The 19,875-nt window shown below is 50.2% G+C and overlaps 1 protein-coding gene and 1 long non-coding RNA gene across 6 annotated transcripts in view; one reads left to right on the top strand and one right to left on the bottom strand.

The window, feature by feature from the left end:
* Positions 1-14,848, top strand: part of LOC119456700 (homeotic protein proboscipedia) — a 79,526-nt gene extending 64,678 nt beyond the window's left edge. For both annotated transcript variants that reach the window (XM_049668862.1, XM_037718525.2), the window contains one exon: positions 11,811-14,848. In XM_049668862.1, the coding sequence (XP_049524819.1) occupies positions 11,811-13,690 (1,880 nt within the window). In that variant the 3' untranslated portion in view covers positions 13,691-14,848. The remainder of the gene's footprint in view (positions 1-11,810) is intronic.
* The window catches only part of LOC125946254 (uncharacterized), a 456,010-nt gene that overhangs the window by 10,619 nt on the left and 425,516 nt on the right, over positions 1-19,875 (bottom strand). For 3 of the 4 annotated variants that reach the window (XR_007467498.1, XR_007467499.1, XR_007467496.1), the window contains exon 5: positions 15,257-16,192. This is a non-coding gene — a long non-coding RNA (uncharacterized LOC125946254). Of the gene's footprint in view, positions 1-15,256; positions 16,193-19,875 lie in introns of those variants that run through there. The other variant, XR_007467497.1, reaches the window with a different exon arrangement.

Raw genomic sequence — 19,875 nt, 5'->3', positions numbered from 1 at the left:
CTCGTAGCAATATATTACGGATACCTCTTGTTCGCGTTTGCCCTATCGTTGGACAGATAAAGATAAATAGGGCCAAAAACGTGACACATACTATAGAGGATGTGCGCGTTTATAGAAATATGTCTAAAAACAATCTATTGGAGATGCCTCCTGTCAGCGCTTCTGTGCCTATATCAGTGAACAGATACAGACAAGTACCAATCATATCATGACATGATATACCTTGTAGAAGATGCCCCCATTTAAGAAGAGTGTCGTTAATCTTTCATTCATATTGTGACCCAAGAAGGAACAGCTTTAGATACGTTATTACAGCGTGCCATAAAAGGGGCATGGTGTTCTCGAGGCAGGCTCCTTCGGGAGCCGTCTGTGTCTTGTTCATGCAGACGACTTAAGGAAGTCCTTTATTGTAGAGACGGTGGCGAATGCCTGGTCAAACACTTCGCTGGGATAGACAACATGACAATCTTTTGTGAAATATGTGTACCAGAGCCCGTCACTGCACGTCATATCGGAGGGCCTCCTCGTTGGCAAAATTTGACAAATACAATTGCCCTGTAACGACATTGGCACCGGGATGGGACTTTATCGTGATTCTCGTATAGCCCTAACAAACATGAAGGCATTTTGTGTTCTTATGTAACTTGGAATTTCAGCATCCGTATTAAAGCTTCGCAGCCGGTACGATACCGCATTTCACTCGCTGTTACTACGATCAATAGCGCTTTAGCTGTTTGATGTCTTACACGATGCCTGTCATTCAATTTTTGAGCAGGAAAGGAGACGCGCAAGCTCTTTTTTTTTGCGTTGTACACCAAGCGCTGACGCTGCCAACGACCAGTATGTTCACCCGACCTGCCTAAATTTTTCCTGAAAAGCAGCCATCAATATAGAATAAGGCGGACTAGAAATATGTCGAATTCTCTCCGCCAGTAGCATAACACTTTAACCTGGATGCAAGTACGACTCAGCCGCAGGAAATACCGAGGTGGTTGTGCAAACGCACAAAATTCCTCGTCACGTCAACAGCACACCGCGTCACAAAAGTCATCATTATGACGTGAGCCTTACGCGAAAGACTGCTTCACCTTGCCTGGCCAAGTAGTGACTTTTCCTTATGGCACACAGCCAGAAGGCGCGCCCGTGCAGGTGCATATTTTGTAATGAAATATTCGGTGTAAATAACAGTGACACAACCTCGCTTCTGCCCGCGCCTGTAAGGCCACTTTCTGGTGACCTTTTCCCTGCGACTGCTCAAATGCGCCACCGGCGTCTGTCGGATGGTGTACACCCACGTGATGTAACTCGCCTCCCCCCCGTTTTAAAGAACAATAACAAATGGTTCATATTAGATCAAAAGAGACTCTCAGTGAACAGAAACTACGTGCCGACCGCCGTATCGCGCGCTTCGATCTTCCCAGCACGAAGTCACGTCCGATAAGTGAGCGTCGAAAGCGAGATCAGCGACCCAATGTCCTTTGCAGAAAAGTTATACCAGCCGCAGCCGCGTATCTGTTTTTGTTCTTTGCTCCGCCGACGTGTAGGATGAACCGAGCTTCTTTCTAGAAAAGCGTAGGGCGGACAAGTAAGAGTTGGTATCTTCGCTTTTTCAAAGAGGAATGTGCTTAGAACACCGCTATAGCGCTGACAAAGCGAAAAAAGCTAATAGAAGTGAGAGGACCAGAAAAAAAAAGAACCAAACAACGGCGCGAAAGTATAGAAGAAAAAAGAAAAGATGATGTCCTCCTCCGAACCCGCTTCATGCTGCTGCTCCTGCTGCTGCGGTGAACTGACAGCGCGGCTGACGCTTCCTCGTCCGCAGAGGGAGGGCCACCACCACCACCACTGACGGCGAGTATAACGCTGGCCTCGCGGGCACCGAAGTCGCGCGGGCAGGGCTGGCCGAAAAGTGCCGGTGGCCGCGACGGCAGCGACGAAGTCGACGGCGCCGACGTCGTCGAGGAAGGAAGGCTGACGCGATCGGACGAGCCAGCGCACACAGACAGATAGACACATACACACGCACGACGGCCAATTCGTTCGGAGAGAAGGAGAGTGCGCGGCTGCTGCCGGATCACGCACTCCGTCTGACCAAAAAGCGTGCAGTGTAGCGGGGGGCAGCGGTTCTACCTTCACCCCAAATGAAGGGACGAGTTTTCACTATGGCCACCAGCGCTTTGCGTATAAGGGCGATTTCGAACAGCCAGCGCTCAAGCGCTGGCTAATCGTGACAAGCAAGCGTGTCACGGTGTCTGCCATTCACGAAATGTTGTAACGCCGCTCAAACCAGGATCGAATTCACATCGCCCGTCAGCGCTTACGAATACGTATAAGAACAGCCCTTGATCAACCAACGCATGCGCGGTGGCTGATTGTGGCATCCAAAGGTCACACGGCATCCGCCAATCGCAAACGCTTGTAACGTGCCAACAGTTACGTGTCGATAGTTACGTGGTTTCGCGACGTGATCGGCTGAAGGGGCAGCAGCTCCGCAGTTTGTACTACGGTGTACGGATCTTTGGCGAGACGGTGCGTACGGCAGAGAGTGGGCGGCAAACCAAGCTCTCTTGTCTGTCCGTGCGGCCGGCCCCGGGTGCAGCGGCGCATCCCAGGAGCCGGAGGAGACCCGGGGCTCTCCGCTGACTTTGATGGAGATGGATGGAACCGGGCGCGCGCCTGTCAGGGCCGCGGCCCGCGCGCCGCGAGGCGCTGACAGTGCCAGCACCGCCCGCGTCGCGTGAGTCTGACACGGAAATCTGAGGCGCCGTCGCTAGCCGCAGCGCCGATCCCTCGGCGTGCCCCGCCACCCGGAAACAGGTAGAAGGAGCGGACCCTTTCCGCGACGTAATGCGCCCAGAGCGCATGCGCGGTTACGCGTGGTTACGCGCCGATATAAACGCGCTTGCCCGGTTGACGTCCGCAGCGACCCCGCGGTGATCGCCTGAGTGCGACAGCGCTTGGCGGGCGAATGAACTGTGTCTGTTGCCGCGACGTCAGAGAAGTGTGCACACTTTGGGAATGGTTTAGTCCCCCGACGGGAGAAAGAAGAAAAAAAATCTCGACGAATGCACTTGATGGGATACGGCTGCCAACGGGGTGCGATTGCCATGCTACATGAGTTGCGGGTAACTGTGGAACAAAGTATTCACTGAGGTGCCACCGCGTTTATTTGACCTTGTTAGAGGCAAATATACGCTGTCGAGGCTTTTGCAAGGGTTTGGGGAGGCATTTGAGGCTTTAAAGCGACCTGTTTAACATTTCCTTATATTCCCACATCGAATCACTTACTTCAGAAAGTGTATTTTAACATTAACTCGCAGTATTAACTTGCTCTTGTTTGTCTCCGCCCGTTTCGTAGACATTCCCCTTCTTCGTGGCACTATGAATGCTAGAGTACGGAGAGTAGTAAGTCTCGCGTGGAAATGTTTGTCCGCTTTTACTTACCCTTGTAAAACAGTGAATAGTTCCTGTTCCTGGGGGATCTCAACACTTAAAAAAAAGGAAATGGGACGTTAATTTGCTTTCATGATAGAGCGACAAACAAGAACGGCTGTAGAAGCAGTTGTGGCTACTCAACACTGTTGCTGTCACTAAGGTGATAGTCGCCGCAGTTTTCTGCATCTCCTCTTGAGCACAATCAGGGAACGAAGACGTCTCTACTTCAGATTTATGGGGGGAAAAAAGTAATAACAACGGTGTTGAACAGTAAAACGAAGGAGAAACTTCTATTAGAGCCGTCATGATTTGAGATGAGTCCCTCACGTTTTTTTTTAACGGATATTTTGTGGCATCATTTACATAAAGCAATTGCGATGAATTCCGCTCCATATGTAGAGCATCGAAAATATGAAATATGGTCACGGTGTTTCTTCTCTTAAGACATTTTTACATTTACATAGCTGGGCTGATTCACGAAATGAGAATGTGAGAGAGGAGAGAGAGAGAGAAAGAAAGGTTGAGCACTGAAGCCGTAAATAAAAAAACACCACCGCATCGCGTTGTTCTAAAGACGTCGCGCAAAAAAACGTACAGAAAGAAAGAAAGGCTGCGGTTGGTGCACGTGGTGAGTCGCACAAAAAATTCGGTGATGCCATCGCTTTAGCTGAAAGCTTGTCGCTCACACGTACATTCTGCGTGGCCATGACGCCCTTTTTCTCTTGCGCTCCCCTGACGTCCTCCTCCCAGAAATGTTAAATACAGCAACATTCTACGAGACCGCGGTGGTTGGCATTTTGGAAACTGCCACCAACTCAACTCGACGCCTGCGCCGCCCCACTCTCACTCTTCTTCTTTCTGTCTGCCTGTTTCCAGTTCGCTTGTTGTCGGGTTCAGTGGCGAGCTGACAACGCAACAGCGGCTCGCAGCAAAGACAGGTCCTGGACAGCTGCAACCCCTGGGCCCGCTTGTCGCGACTACCTTTCTCGCTTGAATTAGCTTGTTGTGTCGTCATAAGCAGGAGTCTGCTCGTGTTCAAGTGCAAGACACGAGTTTCGTGTTCCTAGACCTGTCAGCCGAAGACGAGAACTTGCAACGCTAATACCAGTTATTCGAGGGATCAGCTTTTCCTGTTTTATTCCAGACGACGTCATCTCGATCAGTATTTCGTATGCGTATTTAACAGCCTCCCCTTGCTCATCTCGAACGCGTTATTTTACTGCATTTGCATTTTACAGCTTAATAAACGAGAAAAATAAACACAATAACGGTGCAATTTATTTATTTATTTTTATTAATTCATCAATTCATTCATTCATTCATTCATTCATTCATTCATTCATTCATTCATTCATTCATTCATTCATTCATTCATTCATTCGTTCGTTCGTTCATTGTCGTACTTGCCGTGTTTCGCAAGTTTTTGTTACATTTATTGTGAAGTTGGTTTTGCCACATTTAGGATCATTATGCGGAGGAGCACGCTCTAAAGGCCGAAAGCGAGTAAAGCACAGGGCATAGCCACGAGCCGCCATTCGATAGGTGCCCCTGCGTCTTTCCGCGCCAAAGAAAATCGTTCACGCTTAAGATACACTAGGCAATATAACAAGGACGCTGTGAACCACAATGGTATGGTTATCTGCTGGGTTATCGGAAGGTCGACTTAAGCCTGCAAAAGTTGTTGCGAAGTTTATTGTACAAGAATCGTGAGCATCAAATCAAGTACAGCCCCATCTCATTGAGATGATTTTCGCACCAAAAATAAATTACGTGTGACTTTTCAGCCTCCTGCTTCGTAGTAAGATGCTCTCCTGCTGTCGCTCTTGATTACACACGCACTGGGACACAAGGCGACTTGAAATTACTCATATATTAGATTTAAAAAAAGAGTGAAGAAAGGGCCATTCAGAACTAAAACCAGAGCAGAACATTTAAGGGTAAAAATGTCGGCACAGATTGAGAATATAGCTCAGTATGCTTAATGTATTTCGCATTCTGCAAAAGCTTTCTAATGAAGCCTTTTTCGCTTCCAAGTTTTTTGCTTCCGCGGGAAGCATACCTTGCATGATGTGACGCATCAGTCCCAACTCATTTTGATATCTCACCGAAGCCATTATATTTAGCGATGCATCCAAATGTTTGCGAAATGATTTTTCACTTTTCCATCTGAATTACCTTAAGAAACAAAAAAGAGAGTGGGAAATAAGGTGCACTGCTTCCGATTAATGAGACTGACCTGTCATCATGTACCTAGCACTTCCAAAAAATTACTTTTGAGCCAAACACACGCATAAACCCGGAAGACAGAAAGAAATTAGCATAGCTTGCACTGGAGGCGCAATGCTAAAGAGACAGCGGAGCTGATGGTCACCTAGCTAGTCCTGGCTTTTGGACTAGGCTAAGCACTACCAAGTCATCCCCACCATCTTCCGGAATTTATTGACTATTGATAGATTATCGATTAGCTATTGATTGGCTATCGATGGGCTATCGCAAGGTATTGGCTACGTATTTGGGCTAGGCTAAGCACTACCAAGTCATCTCCACCATTTTCCGGAATTTATTGATTACTAGTCTATTATTGATTAGCTATTGATTGGCTATCGATTGACTATCGATGACTGACGAAGCTTAAGTACGTAGTCCTAACCATGCTTAGCTAGACTTAGCCAGGTACAGCTTGGACCCTTTCTGCACCACCGCCAGAATCGGCCCACATTTTTTGTGTACGACTAACGGACTAACGGCCGGCTTAAACAGCTCCGCTCTTAAAAGCTTTATTTTCTCGCGCCCTGCTCGCGTGGCCTTTGCGTGGAAGGCACGTTGTGTAACTGGCGCACACACAAGGCCAGAGTGAACTCCTACATTCCTGGCAGTAAGCCAGCTTGGCCAGATGAAACCGGGCCGACAAGCGGATAGCCGCGTGAAAACATGCCAGAACAACAGGCGCTGTGCGTATTTGTGACTAATTATAAACAACCGGGAAGTTACATCGAAATTGTATATTTCAAAATATCGCTAGATGCGCATGCGAATTTATTCCGTACCTGTTATATCCGTTGACGTGTCTGTAAACTGCGAGTCCTTGCGGAAACTTGGTTAACAACAGTCAACAACTGTGACTTTATTAGCGCGATTCCTTTACATGAGCAGCGAAAGCGATATATTTCTGGCCGATTTTCGCGTTTTCCGCAAGAGGCATGTTTTTAATCGCATATACCACGGCGGCTCGTCTGAGAAATCTTGTGAGTGGAAAAGCTCGCTAACTGGCTTAGCCGTGAACACACAAACTTTATTTTTTGTTTAAAGCGAGCTGAGGGGTCCAACTGAACATCTTTCATTCTCGATGTACCGCATTGGGTAAACGTCTTCACTTCTAGTCGCGCTGTTACGAACTCGGATCTTTTCACAACAAAGAGGTAACAACTAACGTTTTACTCGCCAAGGACCCCGTTTCATGCCCACAAACGAGTCGAACGCTTTCTACTTGCCGCTCCTGTCGCTTCCAATGCCAGTCGGCAACTGCGACGAGCCCGTGACACGGAGCACCGTACCCTCTCGAGTTGCGTCAAAGTCGCGCCCGCCAAGAAAGAGGGACCTCTCTGTCCGAACCAGCCCCCGAAGAAAGTCAATTTCACGGCGCTGACTCAGACGTGTCATCCCTAGCGAAAGCCTTCTTCGCCTATTTCCCAACGCCGGCTGCCCCTCCCTCTGGCCTCCTTCTCCGCCTTCCATTTCGTGCGAGCGACCTCGCTCTTTTTCGATGGTTACCGCGTGACGAGACAGGCCGCCGCCGTCGCAGCCACCCAGAGGAAGGGCCGCCCCAGTCATACGCATTTTTGTTCCGTCACGCATTCTTTCTTTTGCCCCTGCAGCAGCCCCCGCACAGCCGTTGCTGCTGCCGCCGCCGTTAGAACAGAAGGCACGGAACGCTGCAGTAGCAGCGAACGGCAGCAGCGGCTGCAGAATAGCCAGCAGCCAACTGCCGCGGCAGCAACTCCGGGTAAAGGGCCGCCGCCGCCGCGCGACCGGCTAGCGCGCGTATCTGACTGGGGTACTAGAAATCGTTACTTTCATTATGGACCGAAGTCAGTCGGCCGTGAGCGCGGTCGGAGTCAGAACCCGGGGCCTCCTCCTTGCCTGGAGAGCGCGGGGCCCTGCCGCCGCCGCTACTGCTGCTGCTGCTTCGGGGCACGAGCCGTCTCGCCTCACCCCCTCGTGCTTTCTTCTTCTTCATCTTGTGCTTCTTTGATTCCGCGTACGCGCCGAGCTCTGACTGGCAGGCCTTCCCCCGCTGACGCCGAAGCGGGGGAAACAAGAAGAAGGACGGCCGCCTATCGCCACTGAAGTAAGGGGTCTGCGAGGCGCGCGCGCGCGCTCGAAACAAAAGGCGACAGTCAAAAGACAGAGAAACCAGCCTTCGGGGCAGCGCGCGCACGCAGAAAAGAAGGGAAGAAGGCATTTAATTTGCTTTCGATCCAAGAAAAAAGAGGGGAGGGTGCCCGCCTCCGGCAACGACGGCAGCAGCGGCGGCGGCGAAGTGCAGCCCCACGGAGACGACGGCTTCAAACTACCGAGACGCGTTAGCAGGTTCACGCTCCACGAAACTTTGCCCCCCCCCCCTCCTGTGCGCTGCCCCCCCCCCCCCCTTCCCCCACCCTACGACCACCCGGCTTCTTGGTTCTTCATTCTATTACGGTATTTTTTTTTTTTTTTTTTTTACATCTCTGTACCAGCGCGTGTGTGCGTGTCTCTCTCTTCTATCCTTTATTTCGCTCGCCCAAAACCTTTTATTCCGCACTCTGCTCTTTCGGAGCTGTCGCTCGCCGTTTCCTTTTTGAAGGCCCTCCCGGTACAAGGGTGCGGACACGGGTTCCCGATGCTTACGCCCACCGATCATTGGGTTGCGATCCCTGAAGAACACAGGCGTTCTTTCGCGCTTCGCGCGTCCGCGCGCCGTGAAGCGTCTCGTCTTTCCCATCGCTTACAAAACAAAATAACACGGCGAAGAACTGGCGCACGGGCAAAGATAAGTTCGGAGCCCGTTGAAAAAGTCTGTCGCCGCTTTTTTATTTTTTTCCCTTGCTATTGCGTATCGAGATGCACGGTGATCTTTGTTTCTTCTGTGCAATCGGCGTATAAGGTGGCACATCGCGCGTGAAGAGCGTCGGACGAAGGTGCAGAGCAAGAATCAACAGCTATGCACGCTTTCACCGGCGAAATAGTTGAAAAGCGCAAGCGAAAACGCAGTTTTAAAAAAATTATATGAATGTCGAGGGGCTGATTACTTGACGCACTAACACGTGGTGGCAATCACTCGCGCAAGAACAGGCCCAGAAAAGCGGCGAGCGCGCGAGAAGCGGCAGAAATTACGCTTAGAACGTTAGAAACTACAAGAAAAGTAAAGGGTTAATGCGAGAAAAACAAAACTACGAATGTGGACAGCAAGAAAACGCTGTCCTCGAAGTCGCTCGAATTCCTCGATGAACTCTGAAGTTTTCTGATGCCAAGACCGGTGCCAATAAGCTAGCAAAAAAAAAAAAAAAAGGGGGGGGGGGGGGGGGGGGGGACAGAGAAGTGATGGGAACAGACTAAAGCTTCAGTAGTTGCAACGAAGTAAGATTTTAAGAAATCAGTCCGACGTAAATGGAAGGACACAAGAGCCTGCATACGAAACAGCCAGTGTGAAATCAAAATCAAAAGGAGATACGAAAAAGAAAAAAAAAAAGAAACGAACGGTATATATACTTAACTGGAATGAAGTGGATTGGGCGGAAGATTCTCGAGACAAATTGCGAGAGTCTCGCGGACATAAACGAGAGCTTTGTCGCCTTTCTTATTCATTTTTTTTTTAATTTTTGTGCTCACCATTCGCTCAACCGGACAGTTAAAAGAAGTAGGTATGGGTAGCGGAGGAGAAGGCGGCTCGTCGTACAGGGGGTGCCATAAGCGTAGAGCGATAGATTCGCCCACTTCTCGGAGCGTCGTCGGTGAAAGTTCTAATGAAAACGATAATTAGCGCGATTCAGTGATCTCGAAAATGAAAGTTCGGCGCGCCCGCCTTGAGCAATCGGCTTAGAAGGAAAGTCGAATAATCCTCGGAGGACGGAGACGAAATGCGATGTAGAGGAGGTCGCAAAAAAAAAAGTAAAGAAACGATCAAGATAAAGAAAAAAGCAGGAGCGGTAAGCTCGAAAGAAGGGGGAAAAAAAGCAGACGGGCAGAGGATGATGAAAGGAAAGTGAAGTAAGGCGTGGATAAATGAGAGAAGCAAAACGGTGTCACGGTTGTTTCGCTACTCACGCAGTAATTTTAGATTGAGAGAGAAAAAAATGCTTAAAGGAGGGAGGGGGTTAGTCGTCTGTGCGTTTGCATTGCGCACGTGTCTCTCTCACGAGTTGTTCGCTCAACACTGTCGGCGCCGAGTTCGCGACTTGTTTTATATCTCGTCTGATTCCTACTCTCTCTAGCACTCGCAGTTTGTCTTTCCGGCGCTTTAATTCCCTCCCCCTCTCTCTGTACCTCTTCTTCAAGGATAAGTAGGGGGTGGAAAGGGATTGCTGAGGGTGGACCCTGGCCCTCTTCACTGTGCCGAGAAACGAAGCGAATTAGTTGTGCAGCGCTTCGGTTGCGTGTGTGTGTGTGCGCGCGCACATTCGAAATAAGTCAGATACGCCGACCCGCTCTGGCGTGGACGCCAAGCAGACAGACAGACGCACGCACGAACAGAGATGGCTGACACCCGCTGCATCGACATTCTACGGTTTGCCTCTTAATTTTTGGAGCTCGTTTTTTTTTCTGCCCTCACTCTTCGCTCCTGGCTTTCTTTCTTTTTTTTTTTCTCTCTCTCTCTCTCTCTGTCGTCTCGGGAGGATCGTTACGTCGTTAGGGAACTCAACGTCGTGTGAATGCAAATAGGGCTGGCGCTGCCTGAAACAAAAACAGCTAGCGAGACCGAACGTAGGCCGGCCGGGTTTTCAGTTCACGCTGTGGTTGTTTGAAGCATGTTTTTTTTTCTTTTTTTTTCGCCCTTGCCGCGCTCTCTTTCACTCTTTCTTTCTATCACTCTCATCTCTCGTTCCTTCATCCCTGGTTGCACAAACAAGCAGCAGAGAAGAAGAAACACCAGAGAGCAGCTCTCGGCCGCTTCATTCTTTTTTGAACGCGCATTTGAGGAAGCCCGGTGAAAAGCTACAGCCAGAGAGTATTTCTGCGTGCATCAGGAATTCGCGCCAAAAGCGCTCTGCGCATAATTTGCCGTCCAGGTTAGATCTATCTTTTTTTTTTCTTCGCTCCCTGTCGTCTCTATGGTACGCCCATTCATTTCCTTCTTTTCTGTTTCAACCGGTGCTCTCCCGATTAAAAAAAATCGCTAAAGAACTATACCAGCCTCTTTCGATATCTCTGTTAACTTTTTAAACACATCCAGAGCGGCGCCCTCCGCGTTGGCCTCTGGGAAATGAGCTCCACGTGGGACCAGGTGCACTTTCAGCCTTTCCCCGAAGTTTCTCCCGCCCCACTCTTTATCCTTACTTCTTTTTTCTATCACGCTGCGGCTGGGCTGCTCACTGCTCGCCGTGAATAAGGACGCCAAGCGACACCAGCTGGGTCGAAAATCGCTTCCCAACCGTAGCTTGCACACAGCGCTCGAGGGTGCAGGAACCACTTTTTTTTCTTTCCTTTTTTCACCCTGCAAGTTACGTGCTTCTTTTTTGGTTGATTCAGTAGGTTCGAGCTTTCTGCATGTCCAATTCGACCACGCGTTAATTTTTCACCTCGCGATTTTTAAAAGGATCCCAACTAATGCGGCAAAACTGAAACAGAGGGGGTCTGGGTAGAGGAGCGAAAACCCTGAAGCAGACTCTGCAGCTGTTGCTGAGTTCCACCATGTCCGCTGTAGCTATGGTGGTAGTAAGCTAAAAACTACGCTGAAAGCAGCATTTCTGTATACACTGCATACCACTTACGCTAGACAGAGCTATAGGGGGCATTGGAGAGAAAAAAAGGAGCAATTGTTTTGTGAACAACTTCGCCATGCGCTGGGGCGCTGTATGCGCTCTTCGGCTAGAGATGTTTAACATTTTCCCGTTAGTCTCGCTAGAAACAATACGAGCATGGCTTCACGCTTACAATAACTATAAAATATCAAGGCTGCTGATATGGCGACAAAACATGATTGATAACATACATGTCCCACCCCCCAAAAAAAGTGTAGCGGATAGTGTCGTTTGGTGCAATGTGCTAGTCGTTGTCGCAAACAAGTTATGTGTGCTTCATCGGTTAGAACCTATAAATGCTCTTATATTACTCTATCTGACTCCTTTGGCAATATAAACGCAATGGCTTACGTGTGTTGTTGCTCTCTGGTTGCGCAGAAAACGGAGAAAATGGAATGCCGCGACGTCTGCGGACCGCCTACACCAACACGCAACTTCTGGAGCTGGAAAAGGAGTTCCACTTCAACAAGTACCTGTGTCGGCCTCGGCGGATCGAGATCGCCGCGTCGCTCGACCTCACCGAGCGTCAAGTCAAGGTGTGGTTCCAGAACCGGAGGATGAAGCACAAGCGGCAGACGATGATGAGCAAGCAGGACGACAAGGGCAACGGCGGCGACGGGGCCTCCGAAGGCGAGGCGCCCGACGGCGACCAGCGATTGCCGCAGGTCGGCCCGGTGGCCAGCCCGTCGCAGGTTGGCGGTGCCGAGGACGGCGGACGGGACGGCTGCTGCCCGCCGGCGGCGAGGGCGGCCGCGTCTTCGCCGTCGGGCTCCGAGCCGGACTCGGACTCCAAGGGCCACCTGCACCCGGTGCTGGGGCTGGCCTCGCCGGCCCGCTCGGACAAGACCCCGACGCCCGGCAAGGAGGGCGGCTTCGTCGGCGAGCGGCCCAGCCCGCTGGGTCGCGCCGCCAGCCCCGCCGCCCGCGCCGCCGCCGCCGCTGCCGCCGCCGCCAAGGCGGCTGCTGCCGCTGCCCTGTGCGCCCTGGACGCGGCCAGCCCTTCGGCCGCCACTTATCCTTGTCCCAGCGCGCGTGTGGCTTCTTCTCCGAAGTGTCAGCTGCCGGCGCAGCTGTACGGGAACCACTACGGCCAGCAGCAGGAACGGGCCGCGCCGGCTGCCATCGCCGCGCAGCAGCAGCAACCCTACAGCAGCGCCTCGGCGCCCCAGCACCGCGTCGGCAGCCAGCCCGGCGCGTACTGCGCGGCCGCCTACCGCTCGCCGCCGGCCGCCAGTCCCGCGGTCGGGCCCCAGCCGGGAGCCAGCAACGGCTACGTGGCCGTGCTTCCGCACGGCTACAAGGCGACCGGACCCATGTACTACCACCACCAGGGCAGCGCGGCGGCGCAGGCGTGCGGCTACGTGCCCGCGGCGGCCGCCGCCACCGCCGCTTCTACGCACGCCAACATGATCGGCACCTCCATGGACGCCCATCAGCAAATGCACCATGCGCAGAGCCAGCAGCCGTCGCCGCAGCAGCACCAGCCGCACCATCCGCAGCAACACCAGCAGCAACCGCAACATCAGCCTCAGCACCAGCAACCGCAGCACCACCAGCAATGCCAAGCGCAGCACCAGGCGGCCCAGGTCCAGCCCAGCACTCAGCAGCCAACCCACCAGCAGTCCCCGGAACAAAGGCCGTACATGTACGGAATGGAAGGCATGAATCAAGCCGCGGCGTCGGGCCAAGGTTACGTGGGCGAGTACAGGGGCGTGGGTCAAGAGTACGCGCGCGGAGGCTACGGCGCGGCCCCGTACAACAGCGAGGCTGAAAGCATCGAGGAAGGGCAGTACAACGGGCCCAACGACGGCAGCGGTTACCCCTACAGCTACCGCACGTCGGAGTGCTACCCGACCGAGGAATCGAGCAACATGGTGGCTTCGCCGAACGGTGACTCTGGTATGTACTACGAGATCGCCTGCAACGGCAGCTCCTCGAACCCCGCCACTAGCCGGACTCCCGAGTACGCGCCGCCCTCAGCGAAGCAGCAGCAACAGCAGCAACCGTATCAGCAGGCGCCGGCCAACTATTACGAGATGCAGAACGGTACCGCGACGAACGCGGCGACCAGCTACAACCCGTCGCCCGAACACTACAACGGCCAGAGCTCTTCGGACACCGACCTCAACTTCAACAGTTTCTACTACGGTGATTCCAACGGATACTCGGGACCGGGCTCGTGCGGCTCCAACGAGTTCAGTTTTCTGACGAACATTGCCAACGAGTACGCGGCGCCTGAGTACTACCAGCTGAGCTGACTGCAAGACAATGAGTGATGCGAAACATTTCGAGAGTGTGCGCGTTAACCTGAGCGCTTCGTTTTCTCTGAACGTAATAATCGGGGGGTGGGGCAAGGGGACGAGACCAGAATGGCATAGCGACCAGTGCATGCGATAGGTGCGTGGCTCCGACATGGCGAACTCCTGTCTTTGATGATGCCGGAGCCAGACAAGATTGCGCGTTGCGGGTCGCTGGCTACACATACACGTGACTTTGCTGCGAGAGAGAGAAAAAAAAAAGCCATTTCCTCGTTTGAGGAGCAAGTTTTTGAGCTGTGACTTGGTGCGCTCACCGCGCACGAGGTGATGATAAGCACGTTTCTCCAGCGCACGTTGTATCTAGACCAGTATATACGTTCGTGCCGGAAGTGAGTATATCCGGCTTCACAAAAGGACACGTGTTCCCAGCGATCGTGAAATAAGGCAGTTAAGAGCACTTACCGACGAGCAAAAGAGAGAGAGCCATTCTATAAACCCACCTTCGAGCAATTTCGTTTCGTCCTGCATCGAGTGCAATAATGCGGCTGGTCGTAAACATTGCCATGCGAACAGAAATCCACACACAAACAACCCTGTTCACACGCAAAAAGTCTGCTGTGATTTTTTTTTAATGTCTTTGTTTATAAAGCTGTAAATATAACTTAAGAGGCGCTGTGCAATCTTCACAATAATGCGAAGCTGATCTTACGCACAGACTGGCTCTCGGCAGTGTTTTACCTATAGAGTGAGCCTCTTACACCTGCACTACCTTCTCCAAGCTTTCCGCGTATTAAAGCTTTTCCTTGTACTTCTGTACTGAGAAAAAAAATACACATCCGAAAGTGCTTGGCCGCAGAAAAAAAAAATACAAAAATGACAATTTTGCCTCACCTGCTCTTCTGTGTTACTTCGTGCTGACTTCCATCTTTATTTTTATTTCTTGCCTGCCGCGCCCTCTTTCTGCGTCTCTGAAATATCGCAATTTGTTCTTCTGTATAGCGTGTATTGTATAAAATATTGTTGTCTATCGTGTCCACACTATGTGTTAAAGAAAGTTAGGCTGTACATATTGTTACGAAAAGTGGCACCACGTCGTAATCTGTGTTTTCCAGTCTTTCTGACAAGAGATGTTCCACCACAGAATGATGAAAAAAATAAACTCAAAATAAATTACTATAAACGTACTCTACGTACGTATATGCCAAGTAGGGCTAAACAAAAGAACAAAAACAAAGCATAAGCAATTTTACCGAGCAACTGATTTCGTTTCGTCGTGTTCAACTCGCAAAACTCGCTTGAACATATGCTGTACACTTCGAGTAACGTTCACCCCGATGTTCCCACACAAGAGTAAATGTTGTTCTTTTGAATCTGGTGCATTTGAGAGCGTGTATGAGATACGGATGTTGGCTGGATCACAATTAAAACCTCCTCGTATGACGAACTCCACTGGTCTCTGCCTTCACTGTCTGTACAATGCGCGGCACAGAAGTCACATGGCAAAAAAACATCGACCACATTATAGTTATCAGCTTGTATCAATAATAACATAGTGTCAGGCTGGCTACGAGTTGTACTTCCCATATGTCCTCCTGAGTCCCAAGAATATGATCGTTTTTCAAGTAGGCTCTTATTACCTAGTGTCATGTTACGAACGTTAAAATCCATCTTTCTTTCTTTTTTTTCTTTTTTTTTAAATGGAGGCGGGTGTTGAAGGCAACTTATACATTTACGCAGACAAAGGAACAGTCTCTCATGTGACGGCATGTTTGCTACTGTGAAAATAGCTTTTCTTTGCCTATAAATACAGGTGAAGAAGTAACATCATGTGATGGGCTGAAGCCACAACGGTATAAATCAAATTATTGTCAACCTTATCGGAAGCTGATGGCAAGAGCATCACTAAATCACTTCCATGCAGTTCCGCGGACATCTAACTTCATATCCCGGAGGAACGTTTCGTCGTCATCGATGCTGAGGTATAATCTAAAAGCATTAAACAGCGCGCGCGATGTGATGTACAAGAAGTCTGAGGAGGATGTGCGTCCCTTAAAAAAATTATTGCGCACCGGCTTAACGCTACTCAAAAACTGCGTAGTGGAAGTTATACATAATTCATAATGTGACCAAAAAAATCCTTGTATTTCTGAATATCGGAAATAGAGGTGTATTGGAGGGTTGCAGTATTGAAATCATGAAATGCAGTCAGAGAATCATTTGCTTTTCAGCATCGTATTGACACCGGTGGTAGTTGGACGCTTATTGAATCTCTTTTAATTGACGGAAAAGCGAAATCAAATGACCGGCTATGCGTCCGTTTTACCACTATTGTAGACAGGCAGCGTGAGATAGATGCGGCTGGAATTTTTTTCTTCTTTTTTTTCTGTGAATTTTGAACGATATAACGCTTTGCCAGGTACATACAAACCTTCAGACCGGCATCGCACCCTCCAATTCTGGTTGATGACTTGAGAGTCTTCGCATTGACATTGCACTGAGGTACTGAAAAGAAAAAGAAAGGTAAATACGCTCACAAAACAAAAAAAAAAGGAGTGAGAGAAAAGCTGGAGCTATAGCCCCTAACCGTTCGTACAAGTTCATTCAAGACATACGCAAATGCGCCAGGGGAGAATGCACGAAGGAACCGGCTCATTTCCAAGCTACCTCTTATAGTTCTTCACAGCGCTAGTAAAAGGTACGTACTGGTTTTCTTACTTTGATCTGACCTCACTGCCGCAAGTTCACTGCTGTATACGTATTTGTCTGTTTCCGCTGAACTCATACCCGATCCAAAGAAAACGGCGTCACGCAGGAATGCAGGCCGGCCACCGTCGACTCGCAGAAAGTTTTCTTGAGTGACCCATCCGCCGCGGTCGCTCGGTAGGTTAATAGAACGTGTTGCTGGGCTAGATGGGGATTCATACTTACAGGTTTGACAAGCGCAAGCCTTAGACGGAGCTATAGAAGGCAGACGCAGGTCAAAATCTAGCATTCTCCCGCTGAGTTCGATGTGCAGGGTGTGGCAAGTGGCCGCGGCTACAGTAGTCGAATAGGTGGCAGGATGCAAATAATTCCTGTGTACTAAGATTTCTTCATGATCAACATGATCATCATAATTCCATTTTTGTCCACTGTGTCACAATGGGCTCTGCCAGCAATCACAGTTTACCCGTATCATGCGTCATTAGACCTCATTATGTGCCTGCAAACTTTCTAAATTCACTGTGTCCTATGCATGAACCGAGACTTAGGCACATCCACTTTGAAATGTACCCAGATGGTCCGAGTTATTGCTCAGTACTTGACTGCTCCTAATTACGACCCAGATGTTGCTTTGAGACGTTAAGCCTAGTTAATTAATTATGTAATAATCAAACAAACACATAAATAACAAATTGATTGTATTATTAGTAAATCAAGTGCGCATAATTATATATTGCCGGAAATCTTACCATAGAACCTATACTCCGTCTCAATATCAACCTGCAGTGCAGCAAAAGCTACGAGGCGTACTAAGGCACCGCCAGACGTGCACCGAGTACTATATACGCAATGGAATGTAATGCTTGGACTTCGATTATATCGCAGATATATTTACGTTTAGTATTGTGAAGGGCTACGTAAATGTTTGTCTGTTCTCTAACGTCTCAAACGCTTTCCTTTTCTTCGTTTTTGTTGAAGAGTGACAGCGGCGTGGCACAGGCGCGGAATGATACGTCGCCCACTGACGCCAATCGGGTACGTTGATTGCTCAAGTGCCCCGGTAGCTTTGAGTGTAGTTGAAAGAGATACTGAGACGGAGTATAGTAGCGGTGAAATGAGAAGTGCGGTTGTGAGTAATTCGACCCGAGTAATGCAGCATCTATATATATAAGCTTTTCTGGAGTATGTTTGACCAGTCACTGGTTAATCATAAAACGTAAGGTAGCGATAAATGGAGTCCAACTGGAGAAGTTGAAAAGAGTACGCCACTGGTTATTTCACTTACGTGGAAAATACTATGCTTCTTTAAGCAATCAATCAACTAAAATTAAAAAATCGGCTGAAGCAATCGCACGATGACTGTCCATATGGTAATGCGTTTATGATTGAGTCAATATAGCGACATAACGTATTGCCACCGTCGAAATGAGTTTTGTATGAGGCGTTTACTACAGCAGCGGGATTCCTTTATCGCGCTTCCCTAAAGACACTCGGTGCCATCTAGTGTAGCCACCGCGAAGCCTGGGCGTGGCCTCCGAAATTTGTGGCGCGCCCGTCCGTGCAAACACTGAGAAATGCGTTCGGCAACTGATGCGGCAACCAGGCTTACGCTTATTTCTTGACACACTGTGCCACCTGGTGGCGCTGCCGAGAAGTCCGCTCATGGCCTCTGAGACAAGAAGCGTGGAGCGCCGGTGCCTGCGAACGCTGAGAATTGTTTCCTCGCTTGGCCGCACACATATAGTGGCACATACCGAGTGCATTTGTGGCGCAGCCTGCTAAAGCAATGGATGGCTGTCCTTAAGGAATCCTTGTGACGTGGGTTCGATGCCGCCAAGATCGAAGCAACCTACGTTACAAGGGCTCCTCACGGACATTCCCAGTGGCAATTACCGAGTTACCCAAGTCTGCGTCAAGGAAGTTCATTGAAGAAAGGCACACACCTACTGACAAATACTCAGTGACCCAAGTTGACATCAAAGAGGTTCATTGAAGATCAGCACAGACCGAGTGGCCCATACCCAGTTCTCCAAGTGCGCATCAAAGAGTTTCTTCGAACAGAGGTACCTAAAGAATCCTGCATGTAGAGCGACCCATGTCGGCGTAGTAGTGTGGCACGTATGTACATGTTGCCACATACTCAGTGCCTCAAGTCTCTCCAGTGGTTGGTTTCGAACCCTGCTGCCTAAGCACAGCAGGCCGAGGCGCTACCTATTCGACCACGGACTAACCCATTGACCCAGGGCGGCGGTAAAAGCTTTAGATACAAACAAACGTACTAAAATGGGGGCGTTGGTCTTCAAGCCGGCCTGGGCGTTGCGTTGCAGACGGCTATTCGAGAAGGCAGGTCTGGCTACTGGCGAGCGCGAGCTAGAGCGTCAACAACAACCACCGATCATCGTCGTCGTCTTTTCCCAGACATCGAATCGCCTGTCATTCGCCTTCAGTACAATTACTCCCCACGGAATAACGAGCCATCCTGACGACCTAGGGGCCAGAAAACACAGGGGAATCGTAGCACTGCTTGAGTCGGGACACGTGGACAATTTCCTGGCCGCGAAGGCGATGGTCAGAAGACAGTTCTAACGGCTCGATGAGGTAGTTAACAGGAGATGTTTGGGAAAGTACACGATATGGACCATAGTACTTGGAGACCAGCTTGGAGCATAGCACGTAGTTGTAGCGGATGCATCGTGGTGTTGCTTCTGGCGCCACTGGTCTTGTGATGTGAATGAACGTGCAAGTTGGCGGCATTCTTCAGCGTATGTAGCTGCTCATGTATGTATGCTCACGTATGCGTATGTGGCTGCTACTCTGAGGCGTCGGGTCGGTATAAAAGAATAGTGTCCATTGTGCAAGAAGGTTCGCGTCCGTGAAGGAGAAAGAAAGGCGAAAATCCAGTTGTGCTTTCAATGCTGGTGTTGTAAGCGAACGTAACAAATGGTAGCATTAGAGTGGTCTGACGAGACGTACATAGCGAGCATGTCGTCTAGAGTGCTGTTAAAACGCTCTGTCATCTCGTTTGTTTGTGGATGATAGGCACTGGTGGTGCGGTGAACGACGCGGCATTCATGAAGCAATGCAGCGATGATGTCGGAGAGGAACACATGACCACGGTCACTCAGCAACTCTCGAGGAGCTCCATCACGAAGGACGAGATTGTGGAGAATGAAAGTGGCAACGTCTATTGCTGTAGACGACGGAAGAGCTGAAGTTTCGGCATACCGTGTAAGGTGATCGACGGCAATGATTATCCAACGGTTACCGTCTGGTGTGCTGGGAAGGGGACCGTAGATGTCGATGCCGACGCGGTCAAATGGTCGGGCGGGGCATGGCAGAGGTAATAAGGTGCCGGTGGCGTGTTGAGGATGACTCTTGCGTCGCTGGCACGTGGAACATGACCGAGCATACTGTCGTACAAAACGGTACAGGCCACGCCAGTAGCACCGAAGCTTAATACGAGAATAACGTTTTCAGGAAAC

The sequence above is a fragment of the Dermacentor silvarum genome, chromosome 6 (assembly GCF_013339745.2).
Source record: "Dermacentor silvarum isolate Dsil-2018 chromosome 6, BIME_Dsil_1.4, whole genome shotgun sequence".
Taxonomy (NCBI): Eukaryota; Metazoa; Arthropoda; class Arachnida; order Ixodida; family Ixodidae; genus Dermacentor; species Dermacentor silvarum.
Note: the sequence above shows the minus strand (reverse complement) of the source record. Positions and strands in the feature narration are given on the sequence as shown.